Below are 18,690 nucleotides of genomic sequence, written 5' to 3'. Positions count from 1 at the left end.
TTCAAAGTTGGCACCCTGGTCCACAAAATCGATCACGACCTATATGTTAGACCTTATAGACTTGCCTATTAGGAACGCAAAAAGATCATCACGCACATTCCTCAATCTCCATTATCCTAACTGTAAAGGGCTAAAATATAAATCCACATACGCGACCAGTTTCTCACACATCTGCACGCAGCTATGGAATGCACTACCGAAGGCCATTAAAAAACGCAAGACCTAACTATCTTCCGAAGGCACTGAAAACAGATCTTTTCAAGAAGGAATACCATAAACATCCATCTTAAATTCTAAATAATAGAACTATACACGATCTATACAAAACCAAAATCTTATCACAAGACTGTTTAACCTCTCTGCTATTAATGATCAAGCACTACCACTTTAAACCTTATGTCGAATAGGATCTCTATATAGTCGATGACCTAAAGTATGCTACAATCCAATGTATTACTCAGGAACTTTCATGCAATACCATAATGTATTCTTCTTACCATGTATGTATACACATATACCATGATTTATTCCATATATATGTTATGTTCCATGTATGTTACCATGTACGTATGTACCGTGTATGTTACCATGTATGCACCTTAACGCAACACCATTTGTAATTCTGTTTACCCGGAAATGGCAACCGCCATTACGGCAAATGTAAGCCACATTGAGCCTGCAAATTGGTGGGAAAATGTGGGATACAAATGCTACAAATAAATAAATACATCACAACTCCGCTCAAGTTCAGCTCTCTAAAACATGTGTGTAGATTACATCTAAGTAGGTGCTGTTTTGCCATGCACCTACTTTAAGCATATATACCCACATGTAATTCTGTAAGAGCCATTTTCCATGCTTTATATGAAGAAAAAGGTTAAATTACCTTCTATATATCTATTTAATAATTTCCTCCCAGCCAAGGGCCATTAACAGTGCCTAGTTACATACCTAGTCCTGACCAACATAATGAATATCAATCTGGCTTGGGAGATAAACCCAAACCTCCCACATGGCAACAACAGGCACTGCCACTAAACCACAGGCTTACCTACTGGAGATTATTTATAAGGGACATACCATCAAGGGCAGTATTGAGATTCTCTCTCTCACAGTCAAAACTGAAGAAAATCCCTGCTGAACATGACACTAGAGAATGATTCCGTGAAGAACAAACAGAAGAGTAAGTGGAATGTCTCAATGTATCAACTGGACTCACCTTGGCTTTGTTAGGCGCCACCCATCTCTAAAAAATTAACTTCATACATTTAGACATATTCCAAAATTCTAACTTTATGGCAAATATAATTTTTCTAAATGTACTGAGTTTTAGTTTACTAAAATTTTTACTGCATCGTCATTATGCATTCTTCGATGCAAAAGGCTGGCAATTATGGTACACCAGATTAATATGGGCTGACCATTTCCTTTTGCCATGTTTCCATAGGTTAACCTCTGCTTTCCTCTAGCTCTTTTGTCGTCTATTATGTCCCTCAGTACTCAATTAACCAATCTGCCACCAGAACCTCAGGAGTACATGATGCAAAAACCTCATTTTTCTTTTGACCTGGTCTTCTGCTGCATTCCTTTCACCTCCCGTTATCTCACAACTTCTTTTGTAATCATAACCTTCCAATTTTTCATTCACTGCAAACATTTAAAAAAAATTATTTAGGGGCCACTATCTGCTGACTGCTGTCGGCGTCTCTGCAGTTTTACTATTATAGGGAAATGAAAAAAGCAACCAGAAATGGAGTGCAGCTCCGCCTTCTGCTCCAACTGTTGCTATTCCTGGACTGATTGCTTCCTTTTGTATTGAAACCCAAGAGAATGACAACTGATCCAGAGCAGTCCCCCTGGAAGTTGCCCAGGCAGATGGAGGCCAGAAGCAGAGGATGAGATTACTTTGAGCCCGGATTCAAGCTCACCCCTCCCAACCAGAAGTGACAAGATCCCTGGTCCAGTATATGCAGCCCTTGGTGGAAACATAGCGAGGGTCGGAAGGATGGAAAGTAAGTTTGCTCAGGCCTTCAGACTTGAGTATCCACTGAAGAGCAACTGATCAGTGAATAGGAGAATAGGGAGCATCTGGGGTAGGTGGGTCTGTCTCAGTCCTAGGAAGGTTCTGGTAAATAAATTTGTAGAACTGACTCTTGAATCTATCTGGATTTATATTTCTGATTTGGCAAAAAGTATTACTGCTGCGATATATAATTTAACTCCTTGGCTTGCCACCATTGAAACTAAGGTTACTGCTGTTGAGGAAGAAATTGTTTAAGGTGAAATCTTCTATGGGACAAAATCAAGGTAACGTAGATCATCAAAATCTTGCTAAAATGAAAGTAATTCAAAATGTATGAAAAAATTATCTTGCTATAGTGAGATCGAAAATTCTAAATATGCCGGTTCTATCTGATAATACAGCTCTGGAATTAGTTCATATGTTCTTAATAGAAAATATGAAAATTCCTCGAGAAGAAGCTCCAACCATATTAAAAACATTACCTACCTATGCAAAAGCGAAGAAAATCTATTAATGAAAAGGTGTTAACACTGGACTGACATCAAGTATGGATAGAGATCTAATGCTTTCTTATTATTTCAGAACTAAAGAATGAATCTTTAAAGGAAACAAAATCTTTTTTTACCAGATGCATCATGAGACATTCAAAAAAAAAAAAAAACATAGGCAATCTTTGTTATTAAGACAAGGTGCTCTTCAATTAGGTGCTACTTTCTTCTGAAATATCCCTGCAAAGGAGAAATTTGACCTTACCTGCTAATTTGCTTTCCTTCAGTCCCTCTGGACCGGCCCAGATTGTGACTGATGGGTTGTGCACGCCTTCCAGCAGGTGGAGACTGAGAATTCTGACTCTTCAGTATGAGGCAATAAGAGCCCTTGCCTGTGATTGAGATAGAAAGATCCAGTAGTCTCAGTCTCCAGCAGGTGGAAGGTTGGGAGCCCTTCGGTATCTCTATTTTACTCTATCTTTCTCTGTGTTGAGGTAATTCAGTTTGTCTTAGGATTTTCTCTTCTGTGATTTTGGGGTTGTTAGGAACCTGCTTACAGGAGGCTGAAGTCCGTTGGGATCTGTTTCCAGCCTTGGGGGTGTTACACCTGAGTGGCGGGGTCCCATCCCCCCCCTCCCAGTGCCGTAGCCAGACCCAGTATTTTGGATGGGCCCAGAGTTAAGTTAGATGAACCCTGCCACGGCATGCGCCCCTCCCAAGGTGCTAGTGTACAGCACAAGAGGCAGGTGCAGGCTGACCTGAGCTGTGCTGGGCATAGACCCTCTAAGTGGCCACAGGGTAACCCCAGGCGGGTGGATAGGCATTTCGTGACAGACCTTGTCCTACTTTTTTGGTGGTAGCATAGTGGAATTGTCAGGCTCAGTGTGTGGCGTGAGGGTCACCATCCACTGAGTGGTTCAGAGTCTTTATCTTTAACTTCCAGACACAGAGCACACTGAACAAGTACAGCAGTAACAGGGTCCCTTTCATGAGTTTTTTTTTCTGGTAGTGTTAGGAGATTTGCAGTGTGCTAATGGCGACTGGCAGCAGCCAGCAGACACTGGAGATGCCTAACACAAGAGCAACCAGACGGCCTCAGCAAGGAGGAGATACAGGACTGGCTTGCGCAGAGTTCTCCTGAGGGGAAACTAGACTCCTTGTGGACAACAGCCCATGCACTGGCAGGGCTGGGTGCCACACCAGCTGAAATCTGGCATATCTACATGATAAAGCAACAGTGGCTAGATCAGCTGTGGTGAGAGGAACGGGAAAAGCGACAGCAACTGGACCAACAGCAGCCGCAGTGAGAGGAACGGGAAGAGTGAGAATGAGAACATGAATTCCAGTTACAGAAAATGAAGTTGGAGATGGAATTGGCTTGTGTCCGAAGTTATAGGCTAACCACTATGCCAAGGCCAGAAGCAGGATCCACAGCCTGGATTGGGCCCAACTTGTTTTCGCAGTTTGATGATACCCAAGGTGACACTGATGGATATCTAACTGCCTTTGAAATAATTTGCCGCCTCAATAAGATTCCTCAGAAAGACATCTGGGAGGAAAGCTCACTGGTTGAGCACTTGAGGCATTCCAAGGACTTTCCATAGAGACGAGCTTTGTAGAACCGTTATGCCATTACCCCCCCCTCCCCCCCCCCCCCAAGACTTACAGACTAAAATTCTGGACTTTGCAAAAGGAGGCACATGATACAGCGAGTTTGTGATTCAGCTAAGGAACCAGCCCTCCTTATCCGCAGCAGCTGGGATCTAAGGGCAGCCAGGGCCCTAAGCCAAATATCCCTGCAACCTCAGTCAGCAAATCCTCCAGTATTCTTCAAAAACCTAAAGACTTGTTTCTAGTGTGGGTGTACAGGACATTTCAAAGTGGATTGCTCAGATAATCCCAAGCCTGCATTAAAGAGCATTCCAGTTCCTACACCAAAGCTGGCAGCTTTCATGGGTAGCTCCAGTACAACGAAGGAGACCCACACAGTTGCCACAGCACAAAAAGTTACTGGCCATTCATCAAGCAAGAAAAGAGATGGGTTTCCAAAACACTACAGCACCCCAGTAACTATGAATCAGACCCAGGTAGCTGGGTTTGTGGACACTGGCTATAGCACGACTGTTATGCCCAGAGCTAGTGGCAGAAGATGCAAATCTTCCAGGGTGCACTGCCAAGGTAGTGTTAGCCAATGGATCCAGGGAGAATGGACCACTGCTCGAGTATTCCTGGATTGGGATACCAAGCCTGGATAAAGAGATGTAGGCATAATGCTGGTACCAATGCTGTGTGAGACCGACATGGGTCTAATGAACATTACCCTTGATAGCAGAGCCAGCAATTCCACTATGGTGACCCTAGTCAGGCCAGCCCAAGAAGCAGCAGAGATCACCTCTCCATTGCCAGATCCTGAGCCAGTCCAGGTGGGACCAGATGCCCAAGCGACAGGACGAGGCGGTCCAGTGCTTCCAGCAGCTCCAGTTCCTGAGGTGACCGGGGCCATAAGTATGGAACAGCCTGATTTAACTGACACACCTATTGATCAGACCGTTGACCCTGATTTGTCAGTCACCAGCAGAGACCCTTCCAGATATGGATACTGATATTGGTCAGACCATTACAAAGCATACATCTCCCTCCCATGGAGAAAAAAAAAGACTCACTTAACAAACAAACACGGAAAACCTACACCACGAGAGGAAAAATAGACCAGGTTATATTCTGGCAGCAGATTTACCACAATGGATGGATAATAAAGGCAGACACAATCCAATTCCTCTCTGAATGGGACAATAGATGTAAATCAATATTAGACAATATTGCCCCAATTCAAACTAGAACCTCACACAGAAAGAATTCAATACCATGGTTCAACGAAGAACTGAAAAAACTCAAAACACAAGTTAGAAGATTAGAACGTGCGTGGAACAAAAAGAAAGCCAACTCCACATTGAATGCTTGGAAACAACTTTGAAGAAAATATAAATACACCATAAGACAAACCAAAAGACTATATTACAAAACTGAAATTGGACCAAACTACAAGGACACACAAACTCTTCCAACTAGTGAATAAACTATTAGACACCACACCAGTCACCAATAATAGTAAAGACATACCAGGAGCAGACAACCTCGCGAAATACTTCAATGAGAAAATCATACAATTGCGAGCCAAAATACCTGTTAGCCCCATCGAATACGCTGTACTCTTAGACTGTCTAGACCCAGACCCTGGAGCATACCCAGTAGATAGAACTTGGATCTCATCACACAAACGCTTAAAAGATTCGCCAATTCTCATTGTAAACTGGACATATGCCCAAACAACCTTATGACAATGGCACCTCAACAATTCATAACAGACCTAACGAACCACGTGAACTTTATGCTACAAAATGGAATCTTCCCGAAGGAGAAAGGAAACATTCTACTCACCCCCATACCCAAAGATGCAAAGAAAAATGCTAGTGAACTAACCAACTATAGACCAGTAGCATCCATTCCCTTAATAACCAAAATAACAGAAGGGATGGTGACCAAACAACTCACAAACTATTTATACAAGTTCTCAATACTACACGACTCCCAGTCAGGTTTTCGTTCTAACCACAGTACTGAAACAGTACTAGTAGTCATGCTCATGACGAAATTCAAACAAATGATAGCAACCGGCAAGAACATACTACTTCTACAATTCAACATGTCTAGCGCCTTTGACATGGTCGATCATGGAATTCTACTGCATATCCTCGAATACTTCGGTATCAGGGGCAACGTTCTCAATTGGTTCAAGGGGTTCCTAACCACACGCTCATATCAAGTGACATCAAATTCGAGTACATCAGCTACATGGACACCTGAATGCGGAGTTCCACAGGGATCCCCCCTTTCACCGACCTTATTCAACCTAATGATGATACCCTTGGCCAAACTACTATCAAACCAAAACCTCAACGCATACATATACGCTGATGACGTAACAATCTACATCCCATTTAAGCAAGACTTAAAAGAAATTTCCAATGACATCAACCAAAGTCTACATATCATGCACTCATGGGCAGATGCATTTCAGCTGAAACTTAACGCTGAAAAAACCCAATGCCTAATACTCACCTCTCAACATAACACGAACAAATTTACCACCATCAACACACCAAAACTGAACCTACCAATTTCAGAAACCCTGAAAATTCTTGGAGTTACCATTGATCGACACCTAACACTTGAAAATCACGCGAAAAACACAACCAAAAAGATGTTCCAATCAATGTGGAAATTAAAAAGAGTAAGACCATTCTTCCCAAGGACAGTCTTCCGTAATCTGGTACAATCATTGGTACTCAGTCATCTAGACTACTGCAATGCACTTTATGCCGGCTGCAAAGAGCAAATACTCAAAAAAACTCCAGATTGCCCAGAACACTGCAGCTAGACTCATATTCGGAAAACCAAAATATGAAAGTGCTAAACCCCTACGAGAGAAGCTAAACTGGCTCCCACTCAAAGAACGCATCGCGTTCAAGGTATGCACCCTAGTTCACAAAATCATCCAGGGCGATGCTCCAGTCTACATGTCAAACCTGATAGACTTACCACCCAGAAATGCCAAAAAATCATCTCGCACATTCCTTAATCTTCATTTCCCCCAACTGCAAAGGCTTAAAATACAAACTAATGCACGCATCAACCTTTTCCTATATGAGCACACAATTCTGGAACGCGCTGCCGCGCAACCTAAAAACGATCTATGAACTAGCCAGCTTCCGCAAACTATTGAAGATCCATCTCTTCAACAAGACATACAAGATCAAGACATGTGAAATTCCCACATGCATCTAGAACTGTTTTATAATGTTTATCTTGTTATATCGCTACTATGCTTTATCATTAGCATGTAACCCAAAATCTTTCTGTAAAACCAAATGTCTATACTGTCCTATCTCCACTATTCATGATGTACTGTAAGCCACATTGAGCCTGCAAAGAGGTGGGAAAATGTGGGATACAAATGCAACAAATAAATAAAAATAAATAAAGACAGAAGTTTTTCAAGAAGCACAGTGCTCTAACCCTGACCTGGAAGCCCTGAGGCAGAGGGCTGGGCAATTAGTGAGATTTGTAAAGATCACATCCTATGGGAAGGGGGATTGTTGTACAGAGACTCTTATCCTGCTGATCGTAATAGGCCCTGGACACCAGGCAAGCAGCTTATAGTGCCCAGGTGATACAGAGAACTCCTCCTACAGATTGCACAATATTCCACTAGCAGGACATCAGGGGGTGACACGCATACACACTAAATTGACACAGAACTTCTATTGGCTGGGAGTATCTTGAGCCGTAGCTGATTATTGTAGAACCTGTGATGCATGCCGAAGAGTGGGTAAGACCCAAGATCACCCCCAAGCTCCCCTGAAACCTTTACCTCTTATCAGTGAGCCCTTTGAGAGAATAGCTATGGATATAGTGGGGCTTCTAGCTGTTCCTAGCCGGACTGGGAAAAGATATATATTGACAGTCGTGAACTTTGCTACCAGATATCCTGAAGCAGTAGCCTTATCCTCAGAGAAAATTGCCAGTGCTCTGCTAGAAATATTTCTCAGGTATGATATCCTTGAGAAATACTCTCAGACCAAAGGACACAGTTTATGTCTGAGCTGATCCAGAATTTGTGGGCACACTGTGGCGTGAGATCTGTACGTACCACCCTATATCACCCTGAAACTAACAGGTTGGTGGAGAGATTTAATGGAACATTAAAGCATATGTTAAAAACCTTTGAAGAAACGGAAGACCATGACTGGGAAAAATACTTGCCCTACCTACTGTTTGCATACAGAGAGGTACCTTAGGAGTCTACAGGATTCTCTCCATTTAAGTTGCTTTATGGCAGGAGGGCGAGAGGGCCCCTTGACCTATTAAGAGAACATTGGGAGGGGAAAGTTAATACTTCTGACACCCCTGTAATTGAATATATAGTTAATATGAGGCAGAGAATAGAAGAACTTGTGTGCTTTGTCAGAGATAACTTGCAGGCAGCCCAGACTAAGCAAAAGACCTGGTATGATCGTAACGCCCAAAATAGTTTTATGAGGGCCAGCAGGTACTTGTTTTAGTCCCAGTTCATCAGAACAAACTTCAAGCTAATTGGGCGGGAACTTACAATATCATAAGGCACCTGAATGATACAAACTATGTTAGATCTATGGACTCAAGACAGAAAGCAGTGTACCTTTCATGTAAATACGTTAAAGGCCTGTGTAAATTGCACAGCTAAGGTGTTAGCGGTGTGCAGCCTATCAGAAGAGTATCAGGATAGTGAGCCTATATCTGACCTCCTAGCAGAGACCTTACCAGAAGGAACAGACAAACGTACAGACTGTGAAAAAAACTTCAGTCAAAAGGGAAAGCTAGAACAACAGAAAACACGTATAAGAGACAAATTTTACATGGTCTGAGAAAGATTTCAGTATTAAGAAAAAGCTAATGCAGCACCTGAAAAATAGTAAAGAAACTGGACTACGTAAAGTATGGACTATGGGAAAAGCTGTAACAATAAAATCAATACAGAACATCAGAAAAACACTAATAGAATATCTTCATGTCCTGGTTATGACAGTAGATTCAACCAGGAAGAAAGCTCCAAAAGAAATGCAAAATTTCACCCAGAAAAGAGACCAGCTTCAAGTACGGAGTGTAAGAAAAGTTTCAGTTATTGGAAATTGTCGTCAAAGCAGCATAGAATCCATTCAGGGAAGAAACTCTTTACATGCACTGAATGCAGAAAAAGTTTTATCCATAAATCACAAAGCACCAGAGAATACAGGAGTAAAACCATTCACATGTGCTGAGTGTGGTAAAAGCTTCTGTCAGAAGATACTCCTCACTTCACAGAAATTGAGGCATACAGGATTAAAACTGTTAGCATGCACTGAGTGTGGTAAAACCTTCTGTTATGAGCACTGGAAGGGCAATGAACATGGCAAAGCTGATGGCCTTGCCAGGAAGGAAAAGCCAGAACTGCCCTGACACTGGACTATGGAGACTTGATCAGCAGTCTGTGGAGGCCGCAGTCCAGGGTCTCTCTCTTGAGGAGGGAGGTGTGACAGAACAGTGTGTTTTAAACCTATAAAACTGCCTTTATTAACTCTTGAAATGCATTTCTCTAGTTTGGTCAGCAGGTGGTGCATATTTTATGTTAAAGCCATAGAAAAGTGCATGCCCTCTTTTAGTTTCACGTAGTGAAGAAGTGAATCTACAGTACTGTGAGCAGTATACTTTTAAAACTTGTTGACTGGGCTCTGATTGGCCTGGAATTTGAAATTACCCAGCAGTTGTTGCTGGCTATTGCTTCAGTCCTAGCCCGGGAGAAGAGAGAGACAGATCTCTTTGCTAAGGCTCTGTGCACAGATATATGTCCTGATCTCCCCAGGTATTTTCTAGGAAGTAAGCAAATATTTAGTTAATGTTATAATTGATCCATATTTCAGTTACCTGTTATTGTTTGCTATTTGCACTAGTCAGTGGGAGGAGTCAGTCAGTGGGAGGAGGGTGCTAGTGTAGAGCACAAGTGGCAGGTGCAAGCTAACCTGAGCTGTGCTGGGGATAGACCCTCTAAGTAACCGTGTGGTAACCCCAGATGGGGTGGCTAGGCGTTTCGTGACACCCCGTTTACTAAGCCGTGCTAGCAGCTGCCATACAGCAATGCTGACACAGCCTATTCAAAGTGAATAGGCTGTGTCACCGCTAATGTGGCTTGGTAAACCAGGGGTAAGTTTTATCAATCTGTGCAGTTGACTTCCAGAAAGTGTGCACAAGACTCCAAACTGGTGAAATGAATGAGCAGTAGTGCTTGCACATCACTTTATCTGCGGAGATTCATTTTCTTATATACAAACCCAGCACACAAATATGTAAAAACCTAAACAGGATTTGAAATAAAATAGTTCTTACCATTTCCACGCCACACCTCTGCTAGATGGCAGCCTGTTTCACCGGGTTCTTTGCAGAACTCAACTACATCTCGACAAGTAGTTTCTGGTGTGATAGGAACCTCTGTCAAAATTTGTTCATTGTTACTTAGGAACACAGTTAATATCATCTGTAAAAGAAGAGATAAATACAGCAATACTTAAAATACAGCCACCAATAGCTTCCATGGTATTCAGCTAAATATAAACAGATTTTTCATAATTTTTTGAATGGTTGCTCAAATCCATATAACTAGCGAATCAAATAGGCAGTTGCCCAAAGTCCCTAACCTCCTTTTTTTTCTTCCAAATAGCAAGCATCCTAGAACATTTCTATGAAAAAAAATTACTTGCTATCATTTCTTAGAATAAAGTTTACCACTGTCCTTTTTGTAATATACTTTAACTGATGTGCCTCTGAAGCTGAAATCTACTACTACTTATTCTATAGTGCCTCTAGATGTATGCAACACTGTACATGTAAGAGACCCTGCTCGACAGAACTTACAATTTAATCAAGGACAAATAAGGGATAAAGAAATCTAATCATGGAGTCTCTTCCTCCTGCAAGTGTTTGGGAAGGAGTAGCAAATTAAGGGCGGAAAGAAAACAAATACTTGAAATAAACCTAGAGCAACAGTTTGAGCAACTGATTCTCCAAACAATAGCTCCTAGTTTAGAAAAGTACCCAGTGAGTGGCTTAGCCTCTGTGAAGCATAGAGCAGAAGCAGGAAATAGTACAGCACACTGTGGCAATCTTCACATACCTAATTAAGGGCTCTCTTACTAAGATGCAGCAAAAAAAGGTGACCTTTGCATACCCTTGGAGAGGGTTTTTTCCCAGGTGCTAAGGCTATAATTTGCCACAGCCATAAACTGGCCGATTTTTCTCTCTTTTGTATTAATGGCCATGCACTGTTACCATTAGCACACAGCCATTAATAACAATTACTGTGTGAGCACTTACTGCCGCCCATTTTGTAGGTGGTAAGGGGACATGTGGTAAGCCTGCACTAACCAGTCAACAAGGTAATGTAGCTGCACTGATTAGCACAGGAATGCCCTCTGACATGCCCCCTCCCCCCCACAAAAGAAAACTGAACAAGGTTTAGCACATGGATTACTGAGTGCTAAAGCACCCAGGCAGGATGCCTGAGCATGTATGTGTACCTAACACAACTTAATAAAAGGTGCCTTAACTACAGTTCCAACGATTTTAATGACCAGATTGGTAAGAGGCCACATAATAAATGCCTTCCTCTTCCCAAAAAACTTAAGCAGTTGCACTGTTATAATTTACAGTAACAGTTAAAGTCTCAAAATTTCTTTAGTAGGATGTCTCATAATTCAACAATCCAGAGCAGAAAAAAAATTCTGATTTACTAACTGGATCCCTTAAAATAAAATAAAAACAGATTCTACAGCTTGTGTATCTATCAGCAGATACGCAAGTTGATTTCAACTCTTATCAATCAGTTTATCAAGAATTGATGGGGTGGAATGTTTTTATTCCCTATTCCTCACTTGTTAACACCCACTGCAAGATTACTTTTAGAGCTTGTATTTAGAGAGAATATTTAAACCGAAGGCACTTTTGATTCAGAAGCATTTCATGCAAAAGTCAGGCATTCTGGGGTCCAGGACAGAAATTTGGGGGTGAGCCCTAAAGTCAACTGGTAGGCTGAACTTTCTTGCACTTCAGGCAAGTTTGGAGCCCCCTCTGGCTTGAGGGCCCAGGCAGGGGCGTAGCTAGGTGGGGCCATGGGGGCATGGGCCCCCACAAATTTAGCCCTGGCCCTCTCTACTTTTGTCTCCCCCCACCGCTTTCGACCCCCCCCTCCTGCCACTGCCCCTACCCTACCAGGTACCTTTGCTGGTGGGGGTCCCCAACCCCCATCAGCCTTAGTCTTCTTCAGCGCTGGTCTCCGGCGCATTCGCTGATCTGTGCTGCGAGTTCTGACTGACGTCCTGCATGAATGTCCTGCACATTCCTTATGGCGGTGGCTCGAAAGTGGCGGGGGAGGGTCGGTGGCTGGGGAAGGCAGGCTCAAATGTGCCCCCCCCCCCACCTTGGGTTCTGGACCCCCCCCTCCCGCTGAGGTCTGGCTACGCCCTGGCCTGGGCCCAGGGCAATCATTCTAATTGTAGCTCCCTAACACTGGCCATGAAGTTACAAGTTTCAAAAAAAAAAAAAAAAAAAAAAAAGTTACAGATCTCTTCTTGCAATGATTTGATAAAGAAAGCATTTTCTTTCCTTATCACATGAAGGAGAAGGTTAACAGCTTCCTGTAACCTTGTACCAGCCAGCCTAACAAAGAAAGTAATAACAAAGACATATAAAAGGTTAGACTGGTACCACTAGCTCTGAGGAGAGAGGACATCAAGAGAAGTTCACCCCTTTTAAGGCACTATTACACAAACATTAGTTTTACAGCTATTGACATATATTTGATTCCCTAATGATCATGTTTAAAGTAACAGATAAATGCATTGCGTCACCAAGAACATAAAATCTTATATTTTACAAAAAAATGTTTATGAACACTACAAAGTAAGTAACAGCAGATTATGACTACAGCAACCTTAATATATTGTTAGCATTGAAAAATTATTTTACATAAGTAAATGGAGTATGAAATATCAGAACAGCAGCTATCACCCAGACAAAATAAGGACATGGTTACTCAATGTTTTGCTAGGATCCAGAAAATGAAAGAAACCCAAGGCCAAATATAATCCAAAATGCAATTAAAATATTGTCTTGTGAACTTGGATAACAAGTAAATCAATTGTTTCCATCTGCAAGCTACACTACACTAAGATTAAAATGTCAATATAGAAAATACTGGGTTCAAACTAAGGTTAGATTTAGCAACAAATACACTTGAGTCAGTGGGCTTCATGCAATGTTCAAGATCCTAAATAAAACTCTTAAAGAAGACAAAGTCAAGACAAACTCCTCTACAACACAAGAGAAATTAAAGGTAAAAAATCTGTTGCAATTGTTTTAAAAGTTAACTTCATCCCACCTTTTTGTGAATTAAAATGTCCTTTCTCCTACCATTAGGCTTTGATTCAGTTCTATCCAATAACCACGGTTTCTGTTTGGACTTGTTTATAATACTTTGTAGAATCATCTTAAAATAATTCCTCATGTATAAACGCACTAAACTACAATGAACATAAAATAAAAAAATGTAGAGCATAGGATTTCAGTCTTCACAACAGAGTTTATCTGTGTGCCAGGTACAACTGAGACTCGGCTTAGATGAACATACTTTTAAATCTACTGGATACAGAATCCCCTGTCATTAAGGGCAGTGATAAGACGTTCTGTTGAAATAAGGCAGAGCAGAGATGTGACAGCCAGTTGATATGATGGGTCAAGTTTCTCCAAATTAGGAATACTGTGCTATGCAGCTTCTGTTGTTCCAACATTGTGCAATAATCTATTGCTTGTACCCACCATTTAGACACTGTATCAGTTATAAAGAACAGTTTATTCCAAATAAGCCATTTTTAGCTCTGCTAGTCATAGATAAGTTATTGATCTTGCTTTCCAAAAAACATTTAAAATCATACATCCTTACTTTTAAAGTTTATAAATGCTTGCCTTCATAATTCCTCCCACTAGCTTACACTACTTATTTATTAGGATTTACATATCGCCTTTTGCAAGGCGGTTTACAGCAAGCTGTGTGGCATTAGTGGAAGAAAGGCGAAATATTGATTTTTCAATCTGTTAATCTGACCAAAGGTTTTTTAGGACTCCGTTACATTGTGCTGCCTCTTGCAACTGTGTTCATCTCTGTAAACTGCTGCTGCTGGAATCTGGGGCAGCAATTTTTGCTACAACTATAAGTGACATAGAAACTGCCATTGACAAGTGTGAGGAGATGGAGCTGTATTCATTGCTCACAGTTCTTGTATGATATGTTGGACAAAAGTAAATAACTATACTTGGGAGCAGAAGTCCGTTTTTCTTTCAACAAGCAGGATTGAGTTGGATACACAAATAGGTGACGACATTACATTTGAAGCCAGTCAGGAGTGAAAAAATTCCAGGCACTTGATCATCCAGATGACAAATTCCATTGTTGGTGTGTACCTGACATGGGTCACTTCGACTTGGACACTGCTAAAGGAATGCTGCCAGGAATAACCCCCCCCCCCCCCCCAAAAAAAAAAAAAAAACGGCTTAGGTATGCTTATTTGAGAATTGCTTTTCGAGTCCCTCCAGACTAGTCTAGATGAATGGTTTATGCACCTCCCACCAGCAGACAAAGACAGAGTTAAACTGTTTTTCTTCTGAGCAAGAGCGCCTAGGGGAAAAAATAAGCTACCACTGCATATAACAAAGTAATAAAATAATCTAGGCAGCCTACTATCTAGCACTTCCTGAGTGGGAACCAGGACTGGGCTGGAAGGACTCCCATGACACTTCATCACTTTTTCAAGCTAAATGCATTCAAATTGTGTGTGTGTGGAAAACTTGCAGCAAATGGGGGGAGCATGCCGGTAATTGCAGCTTTTTCTGTGTACATATCCAAAGAAAACCGGAAGTACCAGTACACACTGGAACCTGTTCATTTGCACCTAAATATGAGCCTTGCTAAACACATACTGAAGCCACACACCCGATTCTCTTTCATATTTTATCTACACTGCTCTCCAAGAGGCTCTCGCTTCCTCCCCATCCCAACTGTGATAAGTGAAATGTAATTGCCTGCCATGGTTTTGACCTATGTGCACAAGTTTTCCACACATATTCATTGTGTATTATGTGATATGCTATTTTAAAATGTAAATATCTTTGCTCCATTTCCTACACAAGTTTTCCACACATATAATTTGAGTACATTTAGTTTCTGTGATGAAGTGTCAGTGATGAATATGAGAACATTTTGTGTGTAAGAAGTTTTAGTAAGGCTCACATTTAGGCGCAGAACAGGGATGGTTGTGTACCTCCAGCCCATTTGCCACAAGATTTCTACAAATGGTAAAATGTACCAAAGTTCAAAGCCAATTATTTAAAGAGTCTGCCTGAATCAGCATGTGAACAGTATCATCTGAAAGAGAAAATTGTGCTCACAACACTGATGTTTTTGTTTTACAATGCCACCATTAAGTAGTCATTCTTACTACACAGAGGCACTAGGCATGGCTGTGCACTGTCTTCACTACTTTTTGCATTAGTAATGGAGCCCGAAGTGTGTGGGGGGGTGGGGATTGGAGACTAGGATTCTTCTGTTTGCTGATCACATCTTGCTCATATTGAGAGCCTTTGGTCTCCTTTCCAATAGTTAGTGAGGTGATACAAACATATGGGAAGTCTCTGGTTTTAAAATTAATTTTGATAAATCAGAAGCGTTGGATGTGAATATACCCAGCGACCAGGTAGAGCAACTGCAATGTCAGTTCTCATACAAATGGGCAAACAAATATATTCGGTACTTGGGGGTTAATATACCGCGTCCGCTTGATGAGATCTTTAAAAGTAATCCAGACAAAGTACAAAGTCTTTTTATGGAACTGGAAAAATGGGAGGGATTGACGTTGTCCTGGATGGGGCGGATCAGTGCCGTAAAAATGATAATTCTCCCAAAGCTCTTGTATTTATTTATGGCATTGCCTATCTCTCTGCCGGATGGCTTTTTGCGGGGCCTGCAGAGAATGTTTTCGCTTATATGGAGAAAAAGACCACCTCGGGTGCGGAAGGGGGTGATGTACCAATCAAGGGAGAGAGGAGGGATGGGTGTTCCCTCCTTTCAGGCATACTATCAGGCTGCCCACTTAAGAATCTTAGCAATCTGGCTACAAGATACAGGGAAGATATGGGTTAGTTTGGAAGAAAGATGGTTAGCCCCGTTCCCACTTAAGGCAATAATTTGGCTCCTGAGACAAAAGCTAGGGGAGATAGTCAGGGATAGTCCTCCTCTGCTTCAGTGGCCCTTAGCTACTTGGAGCAAGATAAGAGAGCAATTTTTCCCAAGGCGTAAGCACTTTAAACATATGTTTCTCAGATTTGCTCCCCAGTTTGGGCCAAGCCAGCTGGACTCTGCCTACTGTGAATGGGAAACTATGGGTCTATGAGTTAGGCCAGATGTATGAAGAGGGTGGAGTTGCCTTATAATCGGAATTATGCCAGGAACACGGGCTTTCTCCTATGCAGGCCTTTCAGTACTATCCGGTGCGAGACTTCATTAAGTGGCGGGCAGGGGAGGAACTTAGCTTGGTTGAAACATTATTAGAACAAGGTCTGATGGGGGGAGGAGGGCATTTCCAGAATCTACAAGGCCTTATCACACCGCACCTCAGTGGAGCACTATATCTAAATGAGAGGCTGCATTAGGGGTAACATATGAGTTTCCAAAATGGGTATAGGCTTTTAAGACCTTACTACAAGTGTCAGTCTCGAGTGCGATCGTAGAAAATGGACACAAGATTCTATATTGTTGGTATTATACACCGTCACTTGGTAAAAATGTACAACTCTGGATCTGCCTTGTGTTGGTGACACTGTGGGTCTGTGGGACACATGTTCCATGTTTGGCGGACTTGCAGCCACGCACGACAGCATTGGACTGAAGTTCTGAAATTTTTGAGCACAGTGACGGCTGTAACGTATCCTATGAAAATGGACAGCTGTCTGCTGCACTTTAAGCCACCTGGAGTTAAACAATCTACTCATCAGTTTGCCACTCAGATGTTTGTGGCAAGTAAGATGGTTATTGCAGCAGCATGGAAGAAGCCAGTTTTGATGGGACTTCAGGCCGTTTGGAAAAACTGGACAATGTTCAGCTAATGTCAAAGCTTACTATACGCAAAGGACAGATTGCTCAATATCACAGAATTTGGGACCTATATAACAAATGGTCCTCTGCTAATAATGTAGTTGATTCCTCTCGCACTTAGATCTCTAGAGGAGGGACTGAGGGGGATATGGATGGAGTGGGGCAAAGGAGGAGAGGATAGGGGGTTATAATTGTAGAGGGTTATGTTGTTGTTGTTGTTTTTTTTCGGTATAAGTTGATAACGAGATATCCTGTAGTATCCTGTCAAGAGGAAAATGTTTTGCTTTTCTGCTGTAATATGTTGAATTCTAAAATAAACAACTGAAAAAAAAAGTACAAGTGCAAAACAGAGAATCAAAGCCACTGGGATGTAGGAGGGACCAGCACTTTTAGCAGACTGGCCCCCAGACATCTCAGAGAGCAATGGGCACCATAGGGGGTACTGCTGTGGACTTCATACAAATACTCCCAGGTACACATCTCACTGTTGCTCCCTTATCTTGTCTACTCAGCCCTCCAAAACCCACTATCCCCAACTGTACACCACTACAATAGCCCTTTTATGGGTGAAGGGGACACCTATACGTAGGTACAGTGGGTTTCGGAGGGCTCACAGTTTCTACCACAAATGTATCAAGTAGAAGGAGGTATGGGCCTGGTTCCACCTGTCTACAACACTGCACCCACCACTGCACTACTCTGGGGACCTGCATGCTGATCTGATGGACCTGGCTATAACATCTGAGGCTGTCAAAGAGGCTGATGAGTACTATTTTTATTCACATTTTTTGGTGGTGGAAGAGGGTCAGTGACCACTGGGGGAACAAGGGGTGGGGGGGGGGGGGGTCATCCCTGATTTCCCTCCAGTGGTCATCTTGTCATTTAGGGGACCTTTTTGTGCCTTATTCATTCTGAAAGCAGGTCTAGACCAAAATGTTGGAAGTTTCACTCTAGACTTTTTCGTTTTGTTCCATTATCCTATAATATGTACAAGGAGAAATTAGGCTTTACCTGCTAATTTGTTTTCCTTTAGTCTCTCCGGACCGGCACAGAATGTGACTGATGGGTTGTGCATGCCTTCCAGCAGGAGGAGACTGAGAAAAAAATCTGTGACTCTAGAGAGCCAATAAGAGCTCTTGCCAGCCAGAGAAAGATCCAGTAACTAAGTACCACAGCAGAAAGAAGCCAAAGAACCATCTGTGCACCCGAAAGCCTGAGCAGCCACCGGCACCTTGCCAACACAGGGTACGTGCCGTAGAAGAAAATAATGTCTCCATAACCACAGAAATATGGCTTGAACTGAGAGACTAGAAATTTCCTCTAATTCTGTTATTCATTGTATATATTTTTTTTTGTAAGAAATCGTAAACAAGCAACACAGCTCCCAAGAAATAACCACGAACTATCAC

General features: G+C 42.1%; 1 protein-coding gene across 2 annotated transcripts in view; it reads right to left on the bottom strand.

The window, feature by feature from the left end:
* PPP1R13B (protein phosphatase 1 regulatory subunit 13B) overlaps positions 1–18,690 on the bottom strand; it is a 164,510-nt gene that overhangs the window by 134,831 nt on the left and 10,989 nt on the right. Inside the window, exons 1-2 of one of the 2 annotated variants that reach the window (XM_030215553.1) lie at positions 13,517–13,659; positions 10,471–10,618 (exon numbers count right to left, since the gene is read on the bottom strand). In XM_030215553.1, coding sequence (XP_030071413.1) covers positions 10,471–10,618; positions 13,517–13,642 — 274 coding nt within the window. In that variant the 5' untranslated portion in view covers positions 13,643–13,659. Of the gene's footprint in view, positions 1–10,470; positions 10,619–13,516; positions 13,660–18,690 lie in introns of those variants that run through there. The other variant, XM_030215555.1, reaches the window with a different exon arrangement.

Source organism: Microcaecilia unicolor, chromosome 9 (assembly GCF_901765095.1).
Source record: "Microcaecilia unicolor chromosome 9, aMicUni1.1, whole genome shotgun sequence".
NCBI classification, from domain to species: domain Eukaryota; kingdom Metazoa; phylum Chordata; class Amphibia; order Gymnophiona; family Siphonopidae; genus Microcaecilia; species Microcaecilia unicolor.
This window is presented reverse-complemented; position numbering and strand designations above follow the sequence as displayed.